Source organism: Ranitomeya imitator, chromosome 4, assembly GCF_032444005.1.
Source record: "Ranitomeya imitator isolate aRanImi1 chromosome 4, aRanImi1.pri, whole genome shotgun sequence".
Lineage (NCBI taxonomy): Eukaryota > Metazoa > Chordata > Amphibia > Anura > Dendrobatidae > Ranitomeya > Ranitomeya imitator.
In genome coordinates this window covers 510,095,345-510,122,191 of record NC_091285.1, presented here as the reverse complement: position 1 = coordinate 510,122,191, position 26,847 = coordinate 510,095,345, and the positions used below count along the sequence as shown (strand labels likewise).

Genomic DNA, 26,847 nt, shown 5'->3' with positions numbered 1-26,847 from the left:
AGGGTTAATAAACTTCTTGAATGTGGTTTTGAGCACCTTGAGGGGTGCAGTTTTTAGAATGGTTTCACACTTGGGTATTTTCCATCATATAGACCCCTCAAAGTTACTTCTAATGTGATGTGGTCCTTAAAAAAAGTGGTGTTTCAAAAATGAGAAACTGCTGGTCAACTTTTAACCCTAATAATTTCCTAAGAAAAAAAATTTGGTTCCAAAATTGTCGATGTAAAGTAGACATGTGGGAAATGTTACTTATTAAGTATTTTGTGTGACATATCTCTGTGATTTAAGAGCATGAAAATTCAAAGTTAGAAAATTGCGAAATTTTCAGAATTTTTGCCAAATTTACATTTTGTTTTTTTCACAAATAAATGCAAGTCATATCAAAGAAATTTTTACCACTAACGTGTAGTTAAATATGTCACTAGAAAACAATGTCACAATCACCGGGATCAATTCAAGCTTCCAGTTAGAACTGTAAAAATGGGCCCGCTTAATAATGGTCGTGTTGTCTGGGTAGGCCTTTCTTGATTTTCTTTTCAATATTTTGGTATTTAAATCTCAGTTGTTTGACAACATCATAATTTTGTAGATCTCATGTTTCCATTAAAAAAATGGGATTCATGGGTTACCGTAGTTTGGTTTCAAGCTTGGGTGCAAAGCAAGCAGCTTCATTCAAAAGTCATCAGTTTATTATGGTTCTGAGACATAATGATCATTCCATTCAAGGATTTGCTGAGGAACTGGAGCTACATCATAGTGTATACTACTCAGGTTACAGAATATCGCAAACTAGTAATCACTAGGATTGGAAGAAGTGGGTGGTTTCCGATGCAAAACTATGGAAAGCAATGTCTCTATTTTGGTAAATTTAGTGTTGTCAATCTTCCACAGTCCTTTACAGACATCATCATCACTGGCCCACTGGGACTCACAATCTAAATACTCTATCTTTGATGTGTGTATGAAAACATGGGAAACTCCTTGCAGATGTTGTCCATGGGGCTAATCATTGAGCTTCTAAGACGGTAGATTGCCAAACAAATCGCGGGTCTTTTACAATAAAGTGGCTCTGGGATGCTTTTTCCTGGCTACTTTTCAAATTTAAAAAAAAAAAACAAACATCTGATACTGGTCAATAAAAGGAAAAATGGGCAAACATTATGCATTGGACAGAAGATCCAGAGTATTCAGAAAAAACTTGTGTTAAACACAGAGTAAAGATGCTTGACAAATGGGTGATGCTGATTGCCAAAAAGAATTGAAAAAAAAAAACACATGGTAAAAAAAAATGAAAACTTTCCTTTAATTTAGTAATGCCATCATACCAGTTGCTTCATTGGAACCAATTTCATGCTGAAACAGGACGGTACCCAGGCTGGCAGTGCAGGCAAAGTTTCTGAAGGTTACTGAGCGGTAGTAAGAGTACTCAACAAATTAATGTTGCAATACAAACTGGTTGTTACAGTGTAGCTGTCTATATTTCTGTGCAAAGTTTTGTAAATTGGTCTTTTTATTTTATAGAAAGGATATGTAATCTGATGAATCGTAACTTGTCACGTTTTAAGAGCTTGTGCAGACAGGAACAGTTGAAAACTGCTTACAATGAGCTAAATTAATAAAAGAAGCCATACTTAAACAATCCCCAATTTCTCGGCTTACTGGGTTTCCTCGCTGGTCTCTCCTTGCTCCAGTCCTGACATTCCAACCCAGACTTGTTACCATTACAAACCATTTGTGAGGCCTATAACCAGGAAATCCAAAATAATACTTTTTCCAGTCTACTGTGTTGAACATTGAATGGAACCAGTCACTAGACTCGCACACCTAAACCACCAGAACGACGACGTGCTGCTGACAACACTCACTGTTACGACATAATTTAGGAGTTTGGATGCAGTCTGGCTTGTCATGCAATGTGTAGGAAATGCGCAGTGAGCCAATGAATGCTGTTTGAGTATTTTACAGTAATTACATACGTCAGCCAATGCATGGAAACACTCTTTTTTCCCACATAATGTCATACAGGAGCGTTTCAATGGGTCCATGTTTGGTAACCTAAATCCCAGCAGTATAATTACATGCCAGTGGTTTAGGCTACAAAAACAGATTCCATTTAAATGTAGTTTTTCAAAAACGTTGATCTGTTTCTTTACAAAAAGAAAAAGTGAACATATATTCCCTTAAAAACAATCTTTAATAATTGGGTATTAAAAAAAATACCTACCCAGTGAATATTGGCTTAATTCCAAAATAGAAAACGACCTTTATTTGCGACCTAGATAGCCCTAATCTGAATACCTGCCTTACTGTGGAGGTTGGCACCTGAATAAAGACGATTGTTTGGCGCCCCATTCAACTTAGGCTATCCCTATCTCCCCTATTAAACCCTATCATGCAGGTGGGAAAACAATATTAGAATAGAAAACAGGCAGGTCAAAACGCCTATAAATCCCTGCAGGTGTATTACAGATACAAAATAGTAGCAAGAATAATGCTATTAATTATAAACTAAATCCCATAGAACAATAAGCATTAAGATAACCACTCAGAAAACCGTTATTAAATCCCTGTTAGATGGATCAGGCAACATATAAGTTAGTCAATACATTCAAAATGGTGACTATATAAAGCAGAGGGTGCACTTATCATGCATAGGGTATGTCCCGACACGTTTCCCCGCTGTTACGGTTCATCAGGAGGCCAAGAAGATGATAGCGATGTCAAAAAATGCCAGATATCATTATTAGTGATGAGCGAATTTACTCGTTACTTGAGATTTCTCGAGCATGCTCGAGTGTCCTCCAAGTATTTTTTTAGTGCTCGGAGATTTAGTTTTCATCACCGCAGCTGAATGATTTACATCTGTTAGCCAGCATAAGTACATGTGGGGGTTGCCTGGTTGCTAGGGAATCCCCACATGTAATCAAGCTGGCTAACAGATGTAAATCATTCAGCTGCGGCGATGAAAATGAAATCTCCGAGCCCTAAAAAATACTCGGAGGACACCCGAGCATGCTCAGTAGGCTTGAGCGAAACGGATGGGACAAATTCAAAAGTCGCCGAATTTTGGCAAAGTCAGGTTTCATGAAACCTGACCCGATCCTAGTGTGGGATCGGCCATGCGGTCGGCGATCTTCGCGCCAAAGTCGCGTTTCGTATGACGCGTTTGGCGCCATTTTTTCAGCCAATGAAGGAGCGTGGGCAGAGTGATGACATAAGTCTTAGGGGCGTGCCCACCTATCGTCATCTTCTCGCTTGTGCGCTGTAGCGATTTGCAATGTGTAACACCAGCTTTTCTGTTGAGAGAGAGAGATATTTCCCATTGACTTTGCATTGGGTTTCGTGTTACGGTCGATCCCCGACTTTTCGCGATAATCGGCCGATTTCACTCGACTCGACTCGACCCTAAAAAAGTAAAAGTCGCTGAACCCTAGTGCTCAGGAAATCTCGAGTAACGAGTATATTCGATCATCACTAGTATCACCATCACCATTATGAATGGATGACATTTATCCATTCATCATGACATTTGGCATTTTTTGACATCTCTATCATTTAATAACGGTTTTCTGAGTGGTTATCTTAATGCTTATTGTATGGTATTTAGTTTATAATTAATAGCATTAATCTTGCTACTATTTTGTATCTATAAAACACCTGCAGGGATTTATAGCTGTTTTTACCTGCCTCTTTTCATCTCTTTTCTATTCTAATATTGTTTTCCCACCTGCATGATAGGGTTTAATAGGGGAGATAGGGATAGCCTATGTTAAGTGGGGGCGCCAAACAAATCGTCTTTATTAGGGTACCAACCTCCACAGTAGGGAAGGTATTCAGTTTAGGCCTATCTAGGTCGCAAGTAAAGGTCGTTTTCTGTTTTGGTATTAAGCCAATATTCACTGGGTAGGTGTATTTTAAAATCTAATTATTAAAGTTTGTTTTTAAGGGAATATATGTTCACTTCTTCTTTTGAGAAATTCCTAGTCTCTTGTATGACACTGGTATGAATATGTTTCTTTACAAGAAAACTCCACCAGAAATCTGGACTTTGCTGTTCTTGGAGATTTGATTCCAGCTTTTGGATGGAATTCTTTAACTTTTGGGATATATTCTCCTATTCTTGTTTATTTCTTTTAGAATATTCAAAGAACCGAGTATAATCCCTTACAGTTGCCAGTCAATATTCCTTATTTTCTAAACTATGTTAAAGACAAAGAAGACCTATTCATTCAATTGTGTTTATTGTTCAGCATGGATTTAAATACACATCGAACAGGATGAGGTCTTCTTTGGCGAGCCGAATGTCTGACTGGTGTAGAACAATATGTAAGCTGAAGATGTTTTCACCATAGATTCTGAAATCCGGAAGCACCTAATGTCATCAAAGGCATTCCACTCTTTGGTCACAGGGTGCTTGCAAAATGCAGTGTAATGGCCAATATCTAGTTCCCCAAAATGATTCTGGAAAAAAAAAGCAGGGCAGTTATGTAACATTTTATTAAAAACACATTTTTTTTTATTTTTACATGGTTCTCTGCCTAATCACAGTTACACAAGTAAGCTGAACCTCCTAGAGGCTAAGAATATACCTTTGACATGGGCAAGTTCTTAATCATATACAGTAAACACACTAAGCCTATTGCCTATGTTAGATGCACACATACACTCTTGTGTGGTAGAACGTAGCCAATCCACACTATGCTATGATGGCTGTGCCTTTCCATATGATGTAATGGAAGTCCAGGATCATTTTCCAGTCTGAAGGAGGAGCCAAATAGAAAAGTATAAGAAAGCACTATAAATCAGCAGAGTCACAAGCACTAAATGAACAAGAAAATTTTTATGTTAAAATAAAATTAAAAACAAACACATATCCACGGGGTTAATAGACATGGGGGCTCATGGAGACAGGAGGCTAAAAAACCAAAAGACATGTATTGGAAACACTATAGAAAAGGGGCGAAGCTTAGAGATTCGTTAAGGCCTTTCGGTGTCATGGTATCTAGTTGGACGATCCACCTTGTCTCGATTTGTGCAAGTTTTTTATTGTCACCTCCTCTTATACCAACATGGAGGGCATCGATCCCCCTCACCTACAAAATTCTTGCGTCACTATTATGATACAATTTAAAGTGACGAGGGATTGTTTTCAATTCCGAAACGTCGGACACAGATGCAGTGCCAATGTCCCGCACATGCTCATGTACTCGTACTCTTAGTTCTCTTTTGGTAAGGCCCACATATATCTTGGGGCATGAACAGGTAGCATAATATATAACATTAGAAGTACCACAAGAGATACGTTGTCTAATTTTAAATTCCTTCAACCCATCTGATGAGACAAAGGTAGAGCAGCGTAGGACATTGGCGCAGGCAAGACAGTGCTTGCATGCAAAAGATCCAAACTGAGGACCACTAGTGCCAAAGGGATTGCATGGAGCCGGGACATAGTGGCTCCTAACCAGCAAATCACCAAGGTAAGCATTGCACCTTCTATTAGTCACTATTACGCTTTTAATGGAAGATGGACTGGTGTTACTGCATTTCCAGTCACTTGGCTGATGCATGCTGATCTCCAGATGCCCCCTTTTTTGATGCACTACTTCCCTTTGGGTTACGGTCTTTGGACCTTTATTACTTTAGGGATTTATGTGTATACGTGGGGTGGGGATAGGTGTGGAGGCGGGGTATACAGCAATCTGCATTGTTTATGGTTTTTTATGTATTATTGTGACATTTTACCTCTTCTATGTAACAATAAAATGAAATGACTTTTTATCAGATATAATCAGTTGGCTCCTCTGTCCTCCTATTATCGCCTGATATTGATTGGAGCTGATATTGTTTGATCAGGGATTGCAGACAATCTGTGTCGCTACTCCGGTCTTTAAGTATGTATATGGGATTCCTGACTGTTGCTATCTCCTTCCATATAAGACTCTTGAGGCTAAAGCAACCAAGAGGCAATCTTGCGATAAGCACACCAGGAAGTTGATCTTAAGAAAGCCAATGTTCTTGGCGCCTGTTTACACTTGCCAATAATAAGGAGTGTGCCTTCCTAGGACTCCTTATGTCCCTATTATTGGCCTATCTAAACAGGTGGGCAATCACCTGATGATCAAGCAAAACTTTGAATTAAATTATTTTTTAAGTAAGCTAGAAATCGCCGTCCTTGGCAGCATGTTGTCATATATAAGCAGGATAAATGCTAACGAGAACATGATCTTCACTTGTAACACCTTGTTCACAGACATGAAAGTGTACTTCAGACCCCTTACACTCCTCAGCGTTGCGCGTTTGTTCCGGCTGGCAGGCCTCAGTTACGCGTCCTTCACGTTGTCATCCTCTCCCCCCACCGCTTCCGGCGCCCGGCATGGCTGTTGCAAGCGCCGTCAATCAGCTGACCGCACACATACCTATTTAAGGACCACTTTGACCCCTCTTCATTCACATACCCCCAGGAAGAGGCCATAAAGCACACATCTATGTCCTGTTCTGTGCATCAATCCCACTAAGGTAGTACTAGCAATGTTTTTGACTGTGTCTTTGATTGCATCTCTGATTCCTACTGGTGTATTTATATGAAGTAGCAACCTTATGGATAACAGGCATTTGTTCATGTTTTCAATAGAGGCATATACTCTTATCCTACACTGGTAGTCTCATTATATGGCCGGGGTCACACTAGCCTATATCACGGACGAGTGTTGTGTGAGAAAACATCGCATAGCACCCGGACCAGTGTTAATCTATGGGGCAGATCACATCTGCGATTATTTTCGCATGCCGGCACAGAGACTCGGCCAAGTCTCGGCTCACTCCCACCCATATAAGTCTATGGGTGCGAGTGACACAGTGCACATCACTCGGATATCATCCGAGTGCTGTGCGATATACGCCGACAATGGAGGAGATGGATGAATTAATTTCTCCGCCTCCTCCGCAGCTGTGCTCCGATCCACTCTGCGCGAGAGGCTTGGAGCACAGTAGTATGACACTCGGCTCCCACTTGCAGCAAAGCAGGAGCCGAGTGTCATTAGCATATCGCATCCGAAGCTCTCGCATCGGATGCCATAAGCTAGTATGGCCCAGGCCTATGTATAATACATTTATATGCCTTTATCTCAATGCATTAGCACTTTATTTTATACATTTTTGTATTTGATATTTGTAAGGCTAGGGTCACATTGCGTTAGTGCAATCCGTTTAGCGCTAGCAGATTGCGCTAAACGCAATGTTTTTACCGGGGCCGCGTTCCGGGGTCGCGGTAACGACCCCGCTCTCGCAGATCCCCGATCTGCGAGAGCGGGGAACGGACCGCGGGCGCGCCTCGGACGCTGCAAGCAGCGTCCGTGGCGCGCCACAAAACACCGGCGCGTCGCTAGCGCGTGCCGAACATGGCACGCGCTAGTGCTGCGCGTTCCCATTGCCGTGAATGGGCGCGCTAACAGACGCGTTGCACGGTGAAATTAACGCTAGCGCTGTCCGTTAGCGCGTTCCCATTAACGCAATGGGAACCTAGCCTAAGTCTTTTAGAGATGGGTAAACCCAAACTCCTACTGTTCAAGTTCGGCCCCCTGAACACCGGGTGTTTTTCGCTCTGCCATAGCCAATCTTGCTAAAGCTGACAGCTGAGGGTTGCAGCCCACGGCTGTCAGTTTTGCCTGGCTGGTTATCAAAAATGCAGGAGAACCCATGCAGTTTTTTAAAATTATTTATTTAGAGCGCAGACGCCGGCTGATGAATACTCCCGTAAGCCGCCGCCTGCTCTGCAGTAGTCCCATCAGCTGATGCCAATAACTGGAGGTAAACTTTTTATCTCTGATCACAGCTGCGGGCTCACGTCATTTGACAGCGTGGGAACCACGGCTGTCTGACCAGTGGTAATGATTTTACCGCCTGTCACAGGCAGCATTTGCCTCGCCGTCATGCACATGACAATGTGACAAACACTGTATGTTCGGGCCCCTGATTCAAGTGAATGAGGTCCAGGTACTGTTCTTGTACCCAAACTTTTTTATTTATTTTTTTACTGTCGGCCGAACCCGAACATCCAGGGGTCCGCCCATCTCTAGTCACTTTTATCTATGATTTTCTTTTTTTGGTTGCTCTATTATATTGAACTGTACTAGCACTTTCATGGTTTTCATCTTTTATTCAATTCTCATATAAATCGAGTTCATGTCTAACTAACTTAACTCTGATTTACCACTATGGGTCATTAATATACGTGGTGATTGTCACTGCACAGGCTCTTCTGCACTTTTTTGTACCCTTTTTTATGATGTTTTTATATATCCCTTCAATAAAGATTGTTTAATTTTTATCATTTGGGCTTTACTGCTTCCCTTCTTTTGGATTCTCTTAGCTTGTCTAAAGTGGCCTTTGAATGGCTTGCCTTTAGTTGATCCTAGGTTGTTTAATGACCCAGGGTTCTCTGGTTTCAGAAGAAAAGTCTGCAGCTATTCTATGTGACTGCACACTGCCAAATCATGACCGTGTGGGATGCACGCACACTCATGATTCTCTGTATTCCCCATGCGGGTGGGCGGTCATGTGTCCGCAAGTTCGCAGAGTCTGTCTAGACCCCTGCATTTCTCTCAATTCTCTTCTTTTGTCAGACGCCAGGTGAGACTTGTTGGCACGTGACTTCATGTATTCAAATCATACATGTTTGGTCATGTGACTGCTCTCCCGTATGGGGAATATAGGGGTTACGATTTTTGCAGTGTGCAATCATATAGAGTGATTGCACACTTTTCTTCTGAGACAGGACAACCCTAGTCATATAAGGTAGGTATTATGGTGGGAGGTGAGTGTAGAGAAAATAGGATTTTCGCAAGGAGGCAGTGAACATCAAGTTCATAAATATGTGTACAAACAATTTATATACACAAAGCAAAAATATAAAAAATCACATTCTGACCTGAATGACATATCCAGGGTACCACATTAAGGTTATGTGCACACGTTGTGGATTTTGCTGCGGATCTGCAGCTGTTTTCCATGCGTTGTACAGTACCATGTAAACGTATGGAAAACAAAATCTGCAGTGCACATGCTGTGGAAAAAAACGTGCAGAAACGCAGGGGTGTTTTTTCCACAGCATGTCAATTCTTTGTGCAGATTCCATCTGCTCCTCAATAGGAATCCGCACAAAAACTGCGGCAAATCCGAGGGTAATTCGCAGTGCAGTTTACCTGCGAATTTTGCAAAAACAGTGCGGAAAAATCCGCACACCAATCCGCAACATGTGCACATAGCCTTAGAGTTGGTTGATGTCCACCAATATGTGTAACACATATGCAAGCTCTTTGTGGGCTCATCAGTTCCCTGTTCAGATACTTATAGGGTGAAAAACACATGATGACTCCAAATTTGTGATGGTCAAGGATGTTGGACCTCTTGTACTTACTACCCAGTTCTCCATTCTCAAAGCAGTGCATAATGCAGGTCTCTGAGCATACAACACTTTTTCAAGTAATCTTCTTAGGCTGAGAAAATTGGAGACAGTGTACAGACTCCAAAAAAAACAATAACCAATAAACAGCCAATACTCTGACAGCTGGAAAAATCTATCAAAGCCATATAAGCACAACTCCCAACTTTTCGCCTTTAATCAGAACTTGACATGCTACAGCCCATTGCCACTGCCTTACCTTCTTACATCAGGGATTCGGCTCACTTTATTCATGCTTGCCGTAACATCTCTCTTGGTAGACAGACTTTACTGGTGACTTGTGATGTCGAGTCTCTTTACTCGAACATTGGTCATCACGACGGTCTGCAGGCAGTAGGTTATTTTCTCAGCAGACAGAGTACTGCAGATCGCCTTCACAATTCCTTTTTAATTGATTTTCTTAAGTTTATTTTACAACACAATTATTTTCTTTTTGAGCATTCTTTTTTCCGGCAGGTATCGGGAGTGGCGATGGGCCTTCGCCAACATCTTTTTGGGCTGGTGGGAAGAAACCATCGTTTACAATTCCGACTCCTTCAGAAAACATGTCCAACATTCGCATCGGTTCATTGATGATGTCTTCTTCATTTGGACCGGTACTGAACAGGAGTGTCTTCAGTTTCTTCAGGAACTGAACCATAACAAATTCAATATTGTTTTGACGCATAATTTTTCTTTTACCTCAGTCACTTTTTTGGATTTGAAGGTTTCCACCCGGGAAAATGGCCTTATCACGGACCTCTTCCGCAAATCTACAGCAACCAACAGTTTACTCAGGTATGATAGCTTCCATCTCCTTCATACCAAAAGGGGTATTCCTGTTGGCCAATTCTTGAGAATTCGCCGTAATTGTACTTCGGATGAAGATTTTTCTTTTCAATCTAGGACTCTCGCAACTAGATTTCAAAACGTGGCTGCCCCAAGAAATTAATCTCTTTTGCATTCCAGAGAGCCTGGGGACATAGTCAGGACTCATTACTTTCCCCAACAAACGTTCCCAGGACAAATTCGTCCGTTTCATCTCGGGCTACAACGATCAATGGAGTCAGGTGAGAAACATTCTTACGTCCCATTGGGACATACTCACTACGGATGATCAAACCTCACCTCTTGTGGCCCCACCTCCCCTCATGACTGCCAAGAGGGACCCCAATTTGGGGGATATTTTGACCAGGAGCCACTTTTCACGTCCTTCCATCAGACTGAACCGGGGTACCCGCTGGAGGGGGTCACTCCCCTGTTGGGATTGTAGTGTCTGCACTTATGTTCCTGTCACCAAGGACTTCTTTACGAACCCTAATGACCAGAAAACGTATCGTTTAACGTCATACATTAACTGCAAGACTACTAACATCATTTATGCCATTGTTTGCCCTTGCAAAAGGGTCTATGTAGGTCAAACCTCTCAGGAATTCAGGAAGAGGGCACAGAAGCATTTGTCCATAATACATTTGGCATCTTCAGATGTCAAAAAGGGCAAGACCCTGACCAAACATGGTGGCTCTGTCACTAACATTCGATTTTTTGGTTTACAGAGGATCCACTTGAATACCAGAGGCAGAAATCTCAAGAAACTCCTGCGCTCCAAACTGAATCACTCTGGATTTTTAACCTACGAAGCCTGGCTCCCAACGGCCTCAATGAGGAACTCCTTTATACAAGCTTTCTGGGCTGATGTTCTTATTCACCTGTTATCGATTGAACTTTTGGCATTATTCATTATTGTTTTAGCATTGTTTTCTTGTTGTGCCATCATGGACTTCTCTGTGGGTTCATCCTTTTCTCCAATTTATTCTTATATGGCGACACTTTCTGCCTTGTAGCGGAAATTTTGTGGTCATTTACTTACTGTAATGTATCATCCTGGTAACTGTACCCTTCCCCTCGGGGCTAGCATGTACATGTGTAATTTATATATACACATGTTTATGTATATTTGTTCATCACCTTTTCTTTATATGATCATTGTTTTCTCATACACAATACTTATTTTGCCATCCCTTTTGTATCGTGTGTTTGTATATATTTTTATTCATGTATTATATTCTTAAGCAGATCTCTTGATGGCCTCTCTGCATCCTTTTCTCCGTTCGCGCAGTTTGTTCTTTCAAGGAATTCTCTTATCTTAGTTATCTTTATCATTATATATATATATATATATATATATATTTTCTTGCAGCGGACTGAACAGTGCTACTTAGTTTATATCACATAGGTCCCTTTATTATAAGGGCATGGGGAACATATGTATCCCTAATGTGCCATCATTACTTTGTCCCCCCTGTGCCTATGTTTCCAATGTTGTGCTCTCTATTAGGAGACTGTGCTCCAGGGCGTAGGCGCTGATCGGCCGGCAAGCGCTGGCCCTTTAACTGTCATTGGCTTCTTTGCGCCTGCGCACCTTGCACTTTGATACTCTTCCTTACACGGAGGGCCTCTTCTTTGGCGCATGCGTCTATCATGGCCAGGATAGGCTTCCGGGTTCGTACTGCTCTGCTTTTTTCTACACACCGGCCACATGTTATGCCTGATTGCTCCACTATTTAAGGTTGGTTGATCCTCTTCCCGACACACTTCCCCTTGCGAAGCTGCGGCTCGCAGCGATACGCGTGGGGCTTCCCACATCGCCTTGGTCCCTTGATTATTGACCCCTGGACCTGACATCTTTGACTCCTCATGTACTGCCTTATCCGGTTATCGGATGGTTTTTTCCATCTTTTGGTGTATTTTTTTTCTCTTCCCGTCTTTCTTTCTGTGTGCATTACTTACAGCTTTCCCTTATCTTCCACACAATTAGGGAGCTGTTCATCTATTTGCTAAGAGGGGCTATATGCTTATAATAGGATCTATTGTGGTCCTGTTTAAGGTCCTTTCTCTCTATGTCCCTGGGGATGCCCAGTGTGAGGTTTTCATTTGATTTAAGATTTTTATTTGCTGTAATTGGTTTTGATTTCCTGTTTTTTGGGGTCGGTTTTCTGTATGTGTGTGTGTGTATATATACATGCTGTGTTTCACTATGGTATTGTATTACTATGCATCATAGATATATGTGACTTTGAGTGATGTGCTTTGTCTTTTAAATGTTTTTATTGTGGGTCTTTTTGTCTACTAATAAATTTTGCACATGACTTCAGATATATAAATAGAATTTCCCTATTATTCTTGGTGTGCGCCTTACATGCACGGATCTTTCTATCCTCTTTGTTTAAAACTTGACATGCTACTATGACATTTCAGAAGTTTTTTTTTCTTAAACTGCTGTGACCTTTTAATTAATCGAGTATACGATATACTTACCACTACAGCATACAACTTATATTTCTGCTGTTTGACATCACATGATGACAGAAATGGAGAAAGATCCAAATGGTCCAGAGGAAAATCTACACTTGTCTTCAGCTTCCTCTTCTGATGACTTTTATATTCAAACCTGGGAAGGAGATCGGTAACATTATCGTTCTAGTAAGTCAGTTTGTGGAATATTTATGAGGGAAAAAAATTTAATGATCAACTGACTGAAAAGTTGAAATGTTTAGGAACCCCAGGCAATCAGTATGAAGTGGCAGACCACGTAATGTTACAGAGCGGAGTCACAAAGCGCTAAGGCATATAGGGGCCAACTCATCACAATCTTTACACCATTTTTCTGGCATAAAACATTTTAAAAAGTTGCAATTTTGGCATTTTCACACTAGATTCAGCCAGCTCCCCCAAAATGGGCGTAACTGGGAACCAGCAGGATGGGATGCCGATACGCCTACCTGTCAAATTCTGTCAAACTGGCAGCGTTTCTTAAGTCAGAAATGCTACTCCAGTCGCATACCAGAGTCAAGATGCACCAAATTCATTAAGTGTTTTTTGCCTCTTAATTTGGTGCATTGCACTCCAGCAGGCCCTTCATTACAAATGGCATGTGCAATGCTAGTCTTACTGAATCGGCCCCATAATGAATGAAAGTCACCAACACTTTGCTGATTCTATACAGAGTTTCAAACCTTCTTTGGCATTAAAATTAGCCCTCAATTGCATTGGGATCTTCATGGCATAAGTTTCCTTGGCCAAGCAGCTGCATGTGCCTAAGTCTTATATCAGTAAGCACAATGCCAAGTATCAGAAGGAGGAGAGCAAAGCACTGGACTCTGGAGCAGTGGATACATACTCTATGGCAGTGTTCCCCAACTCCGGTCCTCAAGAGCCACCAACAGGTCATGTTTTCAGAATTTCCTTAGTATTGCACAGGTGATGGAATTATTGCCTGTCCAGGTGATGCAATTATCACCTGTGCAATACTAAGGAAATCCTGAAAACAGGACCTGTTGGTGGCTCTTGAGGACCAGAGTTGGGGAACACTGCTGTAGTCTGATGGACGAGTCTGGGCTAGGTGAAAGCCAGGGGAACGTTACCTGCCTGATGCCTTGTGCCAACTGTAAAGTATGGGCTTTTTTTTCTGGCGTTGGCCTAGATTCCCTGCTTACGGTTAAAGGTAATCTTAATTCTTTGGAATACCAAGACAGTTTAGACAATTGTATATATCCAACTAGCATCAATGCTTGTAGCAAAAAAAGAAAAAAATTCCTCTAGGCTGCCTTTTATACAAAAAAAATTGGGTAATGGACGTTTGCAAGAATAGAATTGCATGGGTGCCGCATTAGGGGGAAGCTGTGCCACAGATCCAGAATCCAGCCATGTGCACAAGGCCTTATCATCTGAATGTTGCTCCATGTAAACATAGTTTTAGATTACATTAAACGTAGGGAATTGGTTCTGAGATATGAAAGATCTTATTGGCACATCAAATGTACTGGAAGCAGCAAATGCCAATCACACACATTGGTTCAGTGACATTTCTTGCATGACATTTACATTGGTGTGGATTTACGGCCTTGGCATTTACTGTATTACTGAAATGTATTTTACTGTATGTAAAATATACTGACACACTTTGAGCATGTCTGGTCTGATATCATACCTTTTTAAATGGAGTATTAGAATCCTAGGAAGTTTCCATATTTGGACTTTGACTGTAGCGTTTTGCTTCATTTTACAAAAGGGACAGAAGATTTTATTTGTACTGGTCAGAGTTACTTGTTGAAAGAAACATTTGAGGCATTCCTATAATGTACAAAAGATGATAGAAAAAAAGTGACAAAAAAAAGAATTTAAAAAAATATACGGCATATAAACGATATATAACTTATTGATCGTTCGGGTTGGAATCCTGGGACGCTCAGTGATACAAAGAATGGAGCTATGGATCACGGGTGTTGTATGTCTTAACTAGAAAGAAGGGACACATGCTGGATCTGCTTCATCCAGTGTCTATGGGTCGGCCAGAGAATGCCAGATCTCTGCCAGTGCTGTAGAGAATACACAGGACAAAGGTTGAGCACGTGCACCTCTGCTCCATTCAAGACAAGGTTTTCCTGAACCAAGATTTTGGGATCCAGAGAACTATTCGTTGGATTACTGGGGTCCCAGTAGTAAGATATTCCATATCTTATGGATAGAGGATATGTTATGACTCTGGGAATGATCCGTTAATGTAAAACCTTAACAGTTTCAGGTAATGTGGCATTAATCACCAAATACACCAATCTATATACATATATAAATCTGTAATATACAGTGGGGCAAAAAAGTATTTAGTCAGTCAGCAATAGTGCAAGTTCCACCACTTAAAAAGATGAGAGGCGTCTGTAATTTACATCATAGGTAGACCTCAACTATGGGAGACAAACTGAGAAAAAAAATCCAGAAAATCACATTGTCTGTTTTTTTAACATTTTATTTGCATATTATGGTGGAAAATAAGTATTTGGTCAGAAACAAAATTTCATCTCAATACTTTGTAATATATCCTTTGTTGGCAATGACAGAGGTCAAACGTTTTCTGTAAGTCTTCACAAGGTTGCCACACACTGTTGTTGGTATGTTGGTCCATTCCTCCATGCAGATCTCCTCTAGAGCAGTGATGTTTTTGGCTTTTCGCTTGGCAACACGGACTTTCAACTCCCTCCAAAGGTTTTCTATAGGGTTGAGATCTGGAGACTGGCTAGGCCACTCCAGGACCTTGAAATGCTTCTTACGAAGCCACTCCTTCATTTCCCTGGCGGTGTGCTTTGGATCATTGTCATGTTGAAAGACCCAGCCACGTTTCATCTTCAATGCCCTTGCTGATGGAAGGAGGTTTGCACTCAATGGCCCCATTCATTCTTTCATGTACCCGGATCAGTCGTCCTGGCCCCTTCGCAGAGAAACAGCTCCAAAGCATGATGTTTCCACCACCATGCTTTACAGTAGGTATGGTGTTTGATGGATGCAACTCAGTATTCTTTTTCCTCCAAACACGACAAGTTGTGTTTCTACCAAACAGTTCCAGTTTGGTTTCATCAGACCATAGGACATTCTCCCAAAACTCCTCTGGATCATCCAAATGCTCTCTAGCAAACTTCAGACGGGCCCGGACATGTACTGGCTTAAGCAGTGGGACACGTCTGGTACTGCAGGATCTGAGTCCATGGTGGCGTAGTGTGTTACTTATGGTAGGCCTTGTTACATTGGTCCCAGCTCTCTGCAGTTCATTCACTAGGTCCCCCCGCGTGGTTCTGGGATTTTTGCTCACCGTTCTTGTGATCATTCTGACCCCACGGGGTGGGATTTTGCGTGGAGCCCCAGATCGAGGGAGATTATCAGTGGTCTTGTATGTCTTCCATTTTCTAATTATTGCTCCCACTGTTGATTTCTTCACTCCAAGCTGGTTGGCTATTGCAGATTCAGTCTTCCCAGCCTGGTGCAGGGCTACAATTTTGTTTCTGGTGTCCTTTGACAGCTCTTTGGTCTTCACCATAGTGGAGTTTGGAGTCAGACTGTTTGAGGGTGTGCACAGGTGTCTTTTTATACTGATAACAAGTTTAAACAGGTGCCATTACTACAGGTAATGAGTGGAGGAAAGAGGAGACTCTTAAAGAAGAAGTTACAGGTCTGTGAGAGCCAGAAATCTTGATTGTTTGTTTCTGACCAAATACTTATTTTCCACCATAAATGCAAAAAAATTATAAAAAAAACCAGACAATGTGATTTTCTGGATTTTTTTTTCTCAGTTTGTCTCCCATAGTTGAGGTCTACCTATTATGTAAATTACAGACGCCTCTCATCTTTTTAAGTGGTGGAACTTGCACTATTGCTGACTGACTAAATACTTTTTTGCCCCACTGTATCTAAGTAATCCAGGGGCGGACATACAGCATGTGCAGCCACTGTAGCTGCATCGGGGCCCGGTGGTGGAGGAGGTCCCCTGCAGGGCGGCTAACACTGAGGGCAATCTGGCCTGTTTATCCAGCCCCAAGGGGGCCCTGGCCAGATTGCCCTCATGTGTGACAGGCAGGGAGCGATGCCTGCAGCTCCGCTGCCTACAGTAGAAAATGGCAGCGGAGCTGCAGGGATCCATCCTGCTTCCTGCCCGTGCTTCCTGTCTGACACAGCAGCGCGGCTGAATGACGTCAGCATTCAGCGTGCATCGATGTTAGACAGAAAGCTGCCGGCGATGACGATGCTGCGACTGTGGAGAACATGCGGAGAGGTGAGTGGTGTGTGTGTGAATGTGCGGATAGATGAGTGGTGTGGGTGTGTGTATATGTGTGTAGGTGGCGGAGATGTGTGTTTATGTGTGTAACATGCAGAGAGGTGAGTGGTGTGGGTGTGTGTGTAGGTGGTGGAGAGGGTAATGATGGAGGTTGTGGAAAGGGCAATGATGGTGGTGGTGGTGGTGGAAAGGGCAATGATGGGGGTGGTGGGGGAGGAGGCAATGATGGAGGTGGTGGAATCAGCAATGATGGGGATGGTGGGGGAGAAAGCAATGATGGAGAGGACAATGATCGGGGTGGTGGGGGTGAAAGCAATGATTGGGGTTGTGAAATGGGCAATGATTGGGGTGCTGGAGAGGGCAATGATGGGGGTGGTGGAGGAAGCAATAATGGAGGTGATGGAGAGGGCAATGATGGGGGTGGGGGAGAGGACAATGATGGCATGCAGGGGGAGGACAAGGAGGGATGTGGGGGATTGGGATGGGAGGAAGGGGGACTTATAATGGACTTATGAACAATGGATGGGGAGGAGGACATTAGATATGGGAGTAAAATGAACTGGGTGGTGGAAGAGGGTGCTAAGTCCCTGATAGCGTCCTCCCCAATCTCACAATTCATTGTGATGCTATAGGGGACTTAACATTTATTGGGGATTGGAAGAGGAGGCAACCCTTTATAATGAACTGAAAGGTGGGAGAAGATGCTGTCAGGGACTTGTAATGAATGGATGTTCAGCACCTGATAGCATCTTCTCCCACTTCCAAATTCATTTTGATGCTATTAAAGGGACTCTGTCACCTGAATTTGGAGGGAACAATCTTCAGCCATAGAGGCGGGGTTTTCGGGTTTTTGATTCACCCTTTCCTTACCCGCCGGCTGCATGCTGGCTGCAATATTGGATTGAAGTTCATTCTCTGTCCTCCGTAGTACACGCCTGCACAAGGCAATCTTGCCTTGCGCAGGCGTGTGCTATGGGCGTGTACTATGGAGGACAGAGAATGAACTTCAATCCAATATTGCAGCCAGCATGCAGCCGGCAGGTAAGGAAAGGGTGAATCAAACACCCGAAAACCCCGCCTCTATGGCTGAAGATTGTTCCCTCCAAATTCAGGTGACAGAGTCCCTTTAAAGTACTTAGAGTGAATGATGGGGACACAGGACAGGGACTAAAGGTACCGTCACACTCAGCAACTCAGGGCCGCGCTTAGTAACCCGATATTTACCCTGGTTACCATTGTAAATGTAAAAAAACAAACACTACATACTTACCTTCCGCTGTCTATCCCCTGGCGCTGTGCTTCTCTGCACTGACTGTGAGCGCCGGCCGGAAAGCACAGCGGTGACGTCACCGCTGTGCTCTATTTTCCGGCTGGCCGGCGCTCACAGTGCAGAGAAGCACAGCGCCGGAGGACAGACAGCGGAAGGTAAGTATGTAGTGTTTGTTTTTTTACATTTACAATGGTAACCAGGGTAAATATCGGGTTACTAAGCGCGGCCCTGCGCTTAGTAACCCGATATTTACCCTGGTTACCAGTGAACACATCGCACACGCCGATCCAGCGATGACAGCGGGTGATCCAGCTTCCCGCACTGACTGTGAGCGCCGGCCGTAAAGCACAGCGGTGATGTCACCGCTGTGCTCTGCTTTACGGCCAGCCGGCGCTCACAGTCAGTGCGGGAAGCTGACGGCGAGGGACGTGACAGACACCGGAATGTGAGTATGTAGTGGTTTTTTTTTTTTACATTTACAATGGTAAGCAGGGTAAACATCGGGTTACTAAGCGCGGCCCTGCGCTTAGTAACCCGATGTTTACCCTGGTTACCCGGGGACTTCGGCATCGTTGGTCGCTGGAGAGCTGTCTGTGTGACAGCTCTCCAGCGGCCACACAAGGACTTTCCAACGATCACGGCCAGGTCGTATCGCTGGTCGTGATCGTTGGAAAGTTGATCAGTGTGAAGGTACCTTAAGGCTATGTGCACACGTTCAGAATTTGCAGGAGAAAATTCTGCTGCATATCCTAATGTTTTGGCAGGAAGAAAGTTACATAAAATATTTTTTTTTTTCACATTTTTGCCATGCTTTTGTTACGTATTTTTCCCCATTAGTACGGTTGAAATACTCTTCAAGAATTTACATTATGCAGATTTTAATCTGCTGCAAATCTGCAAGGAAAAATAAGCAGCGTGTGCATGAGACTTTAGGGATCTCATTCACTTTTCCTGTACTGTAAAACTTTACATATATTCCATGTGCACATAGCCTTACAGGTAATTGGGGAGAGTCACAGACTGAATAATTTATAATATTGGGAGTCAGAGATTATAGTTAATGGTGGACACAGTGCTGATTATCACTTTATACTTTTAATGGTGCGTGGCTAATAGCATATAAATGGCGGGGTACATATTTGTATTCGGGGGAGACACATGTATGTATACAATATATGTGACCTTATTTTCAGGGCTACAAAGTTCATCATGACAAGACGTGTCATGTCTGGGAGATGTCAACATGAAGGTCTGACAAGATGGACAAGAAACAGGAGAAAGCGGCTCTAATCAGATGAGGCGTCAGCGGTAAGTGCCTGGATGTAAATGTTATTTTGTATAAGCACTGTGTGACTTAGAGTGATAATGTTATTTGTAAAATCCCCTATTCTACATTCTCACACTTGTGTGAAATGTCCGTGTGCTTCTATCTGATGGCACACGGATTCATAGAGTTTTATAGGTCCATTCACACATACATGAAAATCATGGATCTGAGAATGAAATCTGTGAGAGTCAGAGAATGTTCTGTTCTGATCCGATTTTGAGGATTAGAATAGGACATGCTCAATGTGTTAGTAAAAGCGGGCAGATACAGGAATGTAGCCTTATTATGTATAGCACAGCCCTTAGTATATAGTGTACTCACTTATTATGTATAGAACAGTCCCTTAGTATATAGTGTACTCACTTATTATGTATAGCACAGTCCCTTGATATATAGCGTACTCACTTATGTATAGCACAGTTCCTTAGTATACAGTGCACTCCCTTATTATGTATGGCACAGTCCCTTAGTACATAGCGTACTCACGTATTATATATAGCAGAGTCCTTTAGTATATAGTGTACTCACATATAACGTATAGTGCCGCCCTTAGTTACATAGTTTAGACTTTTATTAGGTATAACACTGTCCCTTATTACATACCATCCTCTCTAGTTATATATGGTGCAGTCCCTTATTATAAAGTTTTCTCTGCTGTTATGTATAGTGCTGTCTCTTACATAGTGCATTCTTGTTATTTTAGTTATTAACAGCGCCCTCTTTTATTACATAGTTCCCTCTCTTGTTAGATATAAAGTGACTGCTGATGGAGCAGCCGGTGACCAGACGACCAGTCCATCAGCTCCTCCATTAGAAAAGAAGCTTTCCCATGCTCCATCAGCGGTCATTGCATTATATATCTAAGGCCGGCGTCACACATGCGAGTTTTACGGATGTAAGAGCGCAGAATCTACGTCCGTAAAACTCGCAAAAAATACGGCACAATTATTCTCTATGCCCCTGCTCCTATCTGCCGTATTTTACTGATCAGTATTATACGGCTTTCTACGGCCGTACAAAATCGCAGCATGCTGCGTTTGTCACCGTACTGCGCAAGAAATACGCCAATGAAAGTCTATGGAAGCGTGAAAAATACGGATTACACACGGACAAGCAGTGTGACTTGCGAGAAATACGCAGCGCTGTTAGAGAGAAAAGCCGGTAATTCAGTGCGGTGTACAGTAAAATCACACTGACAGCTTACAGTAGAATAGGTAGAATAAATGTGTACACATAGAATAGGTATATATATATATATGTCAGTGAGACACATATATGTATATATATTAATATTTATTCCAGCGCTAGACAGCTTGAAAGCCGGTAATTCAATTACCGGCTTTTTCCTTCTCCTTCCTAAAACCCGACATGATTTGAGACATGGTTTACATACAGTAAACCATGTATTCTCTCCATTTTTTTTGCAGATTCCACACTACTAATGTCAGTAGTGTGTATCTGCAAAATTTGGCCGTTCTAGCTCTTAAAATAAAGGGTTAAATGGCGGAAAAAATTGGCGTGGGCTCCCGCGCAATTTTCTCCGCCAGAGTAGTAAAGCCAGTGACTGAGGGCAGATATTAATAGCCTGGAGAGGGTCCATGGTTATTGGCCCCCCCCTGGCTAAAAATATCTGCCCCCAGCCACCCCAGAAAAGGCACATCTGGAAGATGCGCCTATTCTGGCACTTGGCCACTCTCTTCCCATTCCCGTGTAGCGGTGGGATATGGGGTAATGAAGGGTTAATGCCACCTTGCTACTGTAAGGGGACATTAAGCCTAATTAATAATGGAGAGGCGTCAATTATGACACCTATCCATTATTAATCCAATTGTAGTGAAGGGTTAAATAAAATACAAACACATTATTTAAAATTATTTTAATGAAATAAAAACAATGGGTGTTGCAGTATTTTATTCAACGCCCAATCCAGTCACTGAAGACCCTCGTTCTGTGAGTAAAAAAACATAATAAACCAACAATATACTTACCCTCCGCAGATCTGTAACGTCCAACGATGTAAATCCTTCTGAAGGGGTTAAAACATTTTGCAGCAAGGAGCTGTGCTAATGCAGGCTGCTCCTCGCTGCAAAACCCCAGGGAATAAGGCTAAAAATAGATCAATGATCTATATTTAGCTTTATTTGCGGTGAGGCGCCCTCTGCTGGCTGTTCATAGATCGTGGGAAATTACCTAGAAAGCTCCCAGGCTTTCTAGGTAATTTCCCACGATCTATGAACAGCCAGCAGAGGGCGCCTCACCGCAAATAAAGCTAAATATAGATCATTGATCTATTTTTAGCCTTATTCCCTGGGGTTTTGCAGCGAGGAGCAGCCTGCATTAGCACAGCTCCTTGCTGCAAAATGTTTTAACCCCTTCAGAAGGATTTACATCGTTGGACGTTACAGATCTGCGGAGGGTAAGTATATTGTTGGTTTATTATGTTTTTTTACTCACAGAACGAGGGTCTTCAGTGACTGGATTGGGCGTTGAATAAAATACTGCAACACCCATTGTTTTTATTTCATTAAAATAATTTTAAATAATGTGTTTGTGTTTTATTTAACCCTTCACTACAATTGGATTAATAATGGATAGGTGTCATAATTGACGCCTCTCCATTATTAATTAGGCTTAATGTCCCCTTACAGTAGCAAGGTGGCATTAACCCTTCATTACCCCATATCCCACCGCTACACGGGAATGGGAAGAGAGTGGCCAAGTGCCAGAATAGGCGCATCTTCCAGATGTGCCTTTTCTGGGGTGGCTGGGGGCAGATATTTTTAGCCAGGGGGGGGCCAATAACCATGGACCCTCTCCAGGCTATTAATATCTGCCCTCAGTCACTGGCTTTACTACTCTGGCGGAGAAAATTGCGTGGGAGCCCACGCCAATTTTTTCCGCCATTTAACCCTTTATTTTAAGAGCTAGAACGGCCAAATTTTGCAGATACACACTACTGACATTAGTAGTGTGGAATCTGCAAAAAAAATGGAGAGAATACATGGTTTACTGTATGTAAACCATGTCTCAAATCATGTCGGGTTTTAGGAAGGAGAAGGAAAAAGCCGGTAATTGAATTACCGGCTTTCAAGCTGTCTAGCGCTGGAATAAATATTAATATATATACATATATGTGTCTCACTGACATATATATATATATACCTATTCTATGTGTACACATTTATTCTACCTATTCTACTGTAAGCTGTCAGTGTGATTTTACTGTACACCGCACTGAATTACCGGCTTTTCTCTCTAATATATGTGTCTACTGACATATATATATATATATATATATATATATATATAGACAGTATATATATATTTTCTTTTCTTTTTGGGACACATGGATCACTTCTATAGCGGTATGTTGGTTTTGCTAGCCTGCGAGAAAACCACGCAGTACGGATGCCATACGGATTACATACGGAGGATGCCATGCGCAAAAAACGCTGACACACCCTGCCTACGGAGGAGCTACGGACCACTTTTTTCGGGACTTTTCAGTGTATTACGGCCGTAATATACGGACCGTATTGTTTTACGCTGTGTGTGACGCCGGCCTAACAAGGCAGGACAGTATGTAATAAAGACAGTGCTCTATATAACCCGGTATGTAGAGGATGATACTGTACATAACAAGAGAGGGCACTGTGTAATAAGGGATGTCAATATACATAATAAAGGAGACTATGTAATATATATACATATATGTGTGTGTGTGTGTCTATATATATATATATATATATATATATATATATATATATATAAAAATAGAATTAGAGCAGCACAAAGAAAAAGTCCGGGTGCAGAGCCCCCCAGGCAAATACCAAACCTCAATTATAAAAAAGAAAAAGAAAAATTGGAGGCAGCACACCGCTTGTAGTGAAAAAGAGCTTATTTAATCAGCCCAGAAAGCGACGTTTCGGTCCCAACAGGAACCTTTCTCACTATATAGTGGGGGAAATAAGCATTTGATCCCTTGCTGATTTTGTAAGTTTGCTCACTGACAAAGATAAGAACAGTCCATAATTTTCAGGGTAGGTTAATTTTAACATTAAGAGATAGAATATCAAAAATGAATTCCAGAAATTCACATTGCATAAATTATACAAATTTATTAGCATTTTGCAGTGAGAAATAAGTATTTGATCCCCTACCAACCATTAACCCCTTAATGACCGGAGCTTTTTTCGGTTTTGCGTTTTCGTTTTTCGCTCCCCTCCTTCCCAGGGCCATAACTTTTTTTATTATGGCCATGTTATTTTTTGCAGGACAAATAGTACTTTTGAATGACACCATTGGTTTTACCATGTCGTGTACTAGAAAATGGGAAAAAAATTCCAAGTGCAGTGAAATTGCTAAAAAAGTGCAGTCCCAAACTTGTTTTTTTGTTTGCCTTTTTTTGCTAGGTTTACTAAATGCTAAAACTGACCTGCCGTTATGATTCTCCAGATTATTATGAGTTCACAGACACCAAACATGTCTAGGTTCTTTTTTATCTAAGTGGTGAAAACAAATTCCAAACTTTGCTAAACAAAAAAAAATTTTTTGCATTTTTCCGTTACCCGTAGCGTCTCCATTTTTCGTGATCTGAGGTTGAGTGAGCTCTTATTTTTTGCGTGCCGAGCTGATGTTTTTAATTATACCATTTTGGTGCAGACAAGTTCTTTTGATTGCCTGTTATTGCATCTTAATGCAATTTCATAGCCACCAAAAGAACGTAATTCTGGTGTTTTTACTTTTTTTCTCGCTACGCCGTTTAGCGATCAGGTTAATCCTTTTTTTATTGATAGATCGAGCGATTTTGAACGCAGTGATACCAAATATGTGTGGGTTTGATTTTTTTTATTGTTTTATTTTGAATCAGGCTAAAGGTTGGGTGGGGGATTTAAACTTTTATTTTTTTATTTTATTTTTTTAATTTTTAAAAACATTTTTTTAAATTTTGGCATGCTTCAATAGCCTCCATTGGATAGGTGTCATAATTGACGCTTCACCATTATTAATCTGGCTTAATGTCACCTTACAATAGCAAGGTGACATTAACCCTTCATTACCCCATATCCCACTGCTACACGGGAGTGGGAAGAGAGTGGCCAAGTGCCAGAATAGGCGCATCTTCCAGATGTGCACTTTCTGGGGTGGCTGGGGGCAGATGTTTTTAGCCGGGGGGGGGGGCAATAACCATGGATCTATTAATATCTGCCCTCAGTCACTGGCTTTACCACTCTGGCGGAGAAAATTGCGCGGGAGCCCACGCCAATTTCTTCTGCGGTTTAACCCTTTAATTTAATAGCTAGAGCACCCAAATTTTGCACATACACACTACTAACATTAGTAGTGTGGAATATGCAAAAAAAAGGGATATGAGATGGTTTACTGTATGTAAACCATGTCTCATATCATGTCGGGTTTGTGAAGGAGATAGGAAAAGCTGGCAATTGAATTACCGGCTTTTCTATAGAACACTGTTGCGTATTTCTCGAAAGTCACACTGCTGGTCCGTGTGTAATCCGTATTTTTCTCGCCCCCATAGACTTTCATTGGCGATTTTTTTTGCACAATACGGTGTCAAACGCAGCATGCGTATAATACGAATCAGTAAAATACTGCAAATAGGAGCTGGGCCATAGAGAATCATTGTACCGTGTGCAATCCGTATTTTCTGCACCTCTCATACGTCCGTAATACTCGCTAGTGTGAGGCCGGCCTTAGGCCACGTGCACACACTGTGGATTACTCTGTGGATATTTTCCAGACTGATTTTGGTAAATCTGCAGGTAACCCGCACAGCGGATTTCCTGCGGAATTACCGCGGATTTGCCGCAATTTTTTTGCGGATTCCACCTGCGGTTTTACACCTGCGGATTCCTATTATGGAGCAGGTGTAAACTGCTGCGGAATCCGCACAAAGAATTGACATGCTGCGGAATAAACAATGCTATGTTTCCGTGCGGTTTGTTCTGCAGCATGTGCACTGCGGATTTTGTTTTTCATAGGTTTACATGGTACTGTAATCTCATGGAAAACTGCTGCGAATCGTCAAACCTGCCACAGACAATTTTTAAAAACAAATTTTGTTCGTGGAAAAACCCCTTTAATGTGATCGACTTCCTCTGTCTGTAGACATGTTGCACATCTGCTGCCTTGATCAGCTGAATGATTCACTGCGCCTTTGCGAAGTTTGCGCAGGTGCAGTCAATCAGACCGCCGCCATCTTTGTGCAGACAGAGAGCGGCGGTTACATTCAAACTGCGCATGCACTCCTCCTGTACAAAGATGGCGGCGGTCAGTGAATCATTCGGCTGATCCCGGCGGCGTGTTCGCGACGGTGTTCCGCTGGTGGTACCACTAAAGAGGCTACGTACGGCGTATACAGTGTTTGTGTGTGTGTGTTGCGTACGGCATATACAGTGTGTGTTTGAGTGTGTGTGCGTGGTGCGTACGGCGCATACAGTGTGCGTGCTGCGACAGTGTTCCGGTGGTGGTACCACGCAAGAGGCTGGTACCACCAGCAGTTTCCATATTTAGACACTCATCACTTGGGTGTCCCAATATGGAGGTCGGTCAACTTCCACCGCTTGGAATTCTAAGATCCGGACACATCTAGACGGAACAGTATGTGAAGACATTACAAGGTAAGTATATATTAAGATATATATGTATACAGTTGTGGTCAAAAGTTTACATACCCCAGCTTTATTTTTTGCTTTCTTGGCCTTTTTTCAACACCAAAACTTTTCTCCACTCTTGGTTAGTGGTTGGGCGAAACCATTTATTGTCAAACTACTGTGTTTTCTCTTTTTAAATCATAATGCCAACCCAAAACATCCAAATGACCCTGATCAAAAGTTTACATACCCCATTTCTTAATACTGTGTTTTGCCCCCTCTAACATCAATGACAGTTTGAAGTCTTTTGTGGTAGTTGTGGATGAGGTTCTTTATTTTCTCAGGTGGTAAAGCTGCCCATTCTTCTTGGCAAAAAGCCTCTAGTTCCTGTAAATTCCTGGGCTGTCCAGCTTGAACTGCATGCTTGAGATCTCCCCAGAGTGGCTGAATGATATTGAGGTCAGGAGACTGAGATGGCCACTCCAGAACCTTCACTTTGTTCTGCTGCAGCCAATGACAGGTCGACTTGGCCTTGTGTTTTGGATCGTTGTCATGTTGAAACGTCCGAGTACGTCCCATGCGCAGCTTCCTGGC

The 26,847-nt window shown here is 42.2% G+C and overlaps 1 protein-coding gene across 1 annotated transcript in view; it reads right to left on the bottom strand.

Moving 5' to 3' along the window:
- Nucleotides 1-4,224: 4,224 nt before the first annotated feature.
- USP50 (ubiquitin specific peptidase 50) overlaps nucleotides 4,225-26,847 on the bottom strand; it is an 89,000-nt gene continuing 66,377 nt past the window's right edge. Inside the window, exons 5-7 of the mRNA XM_069766071.1 lie at nucleotides 14,430-14,572; nucleotides 12,758-12,890; nucleotides 4,225-4,461 (exon numbers count right to left, since the gene is read on the bottom strand). Of these exons, the coding sequence (XP_069622172.1) occupies nucleotides 4,258-4,461; nucleotides 12,758-12,890; nucleotides 14,430-14,572 (480 nt within the window). The 3' untranslated portion in view covers nucleotides 4,225-4,257. The remainder of the gene's footprint in view (nucleotides 4,462-12,757; nucleotides 12,891-14,429; nucleotides 14,573-26,847) is intronic.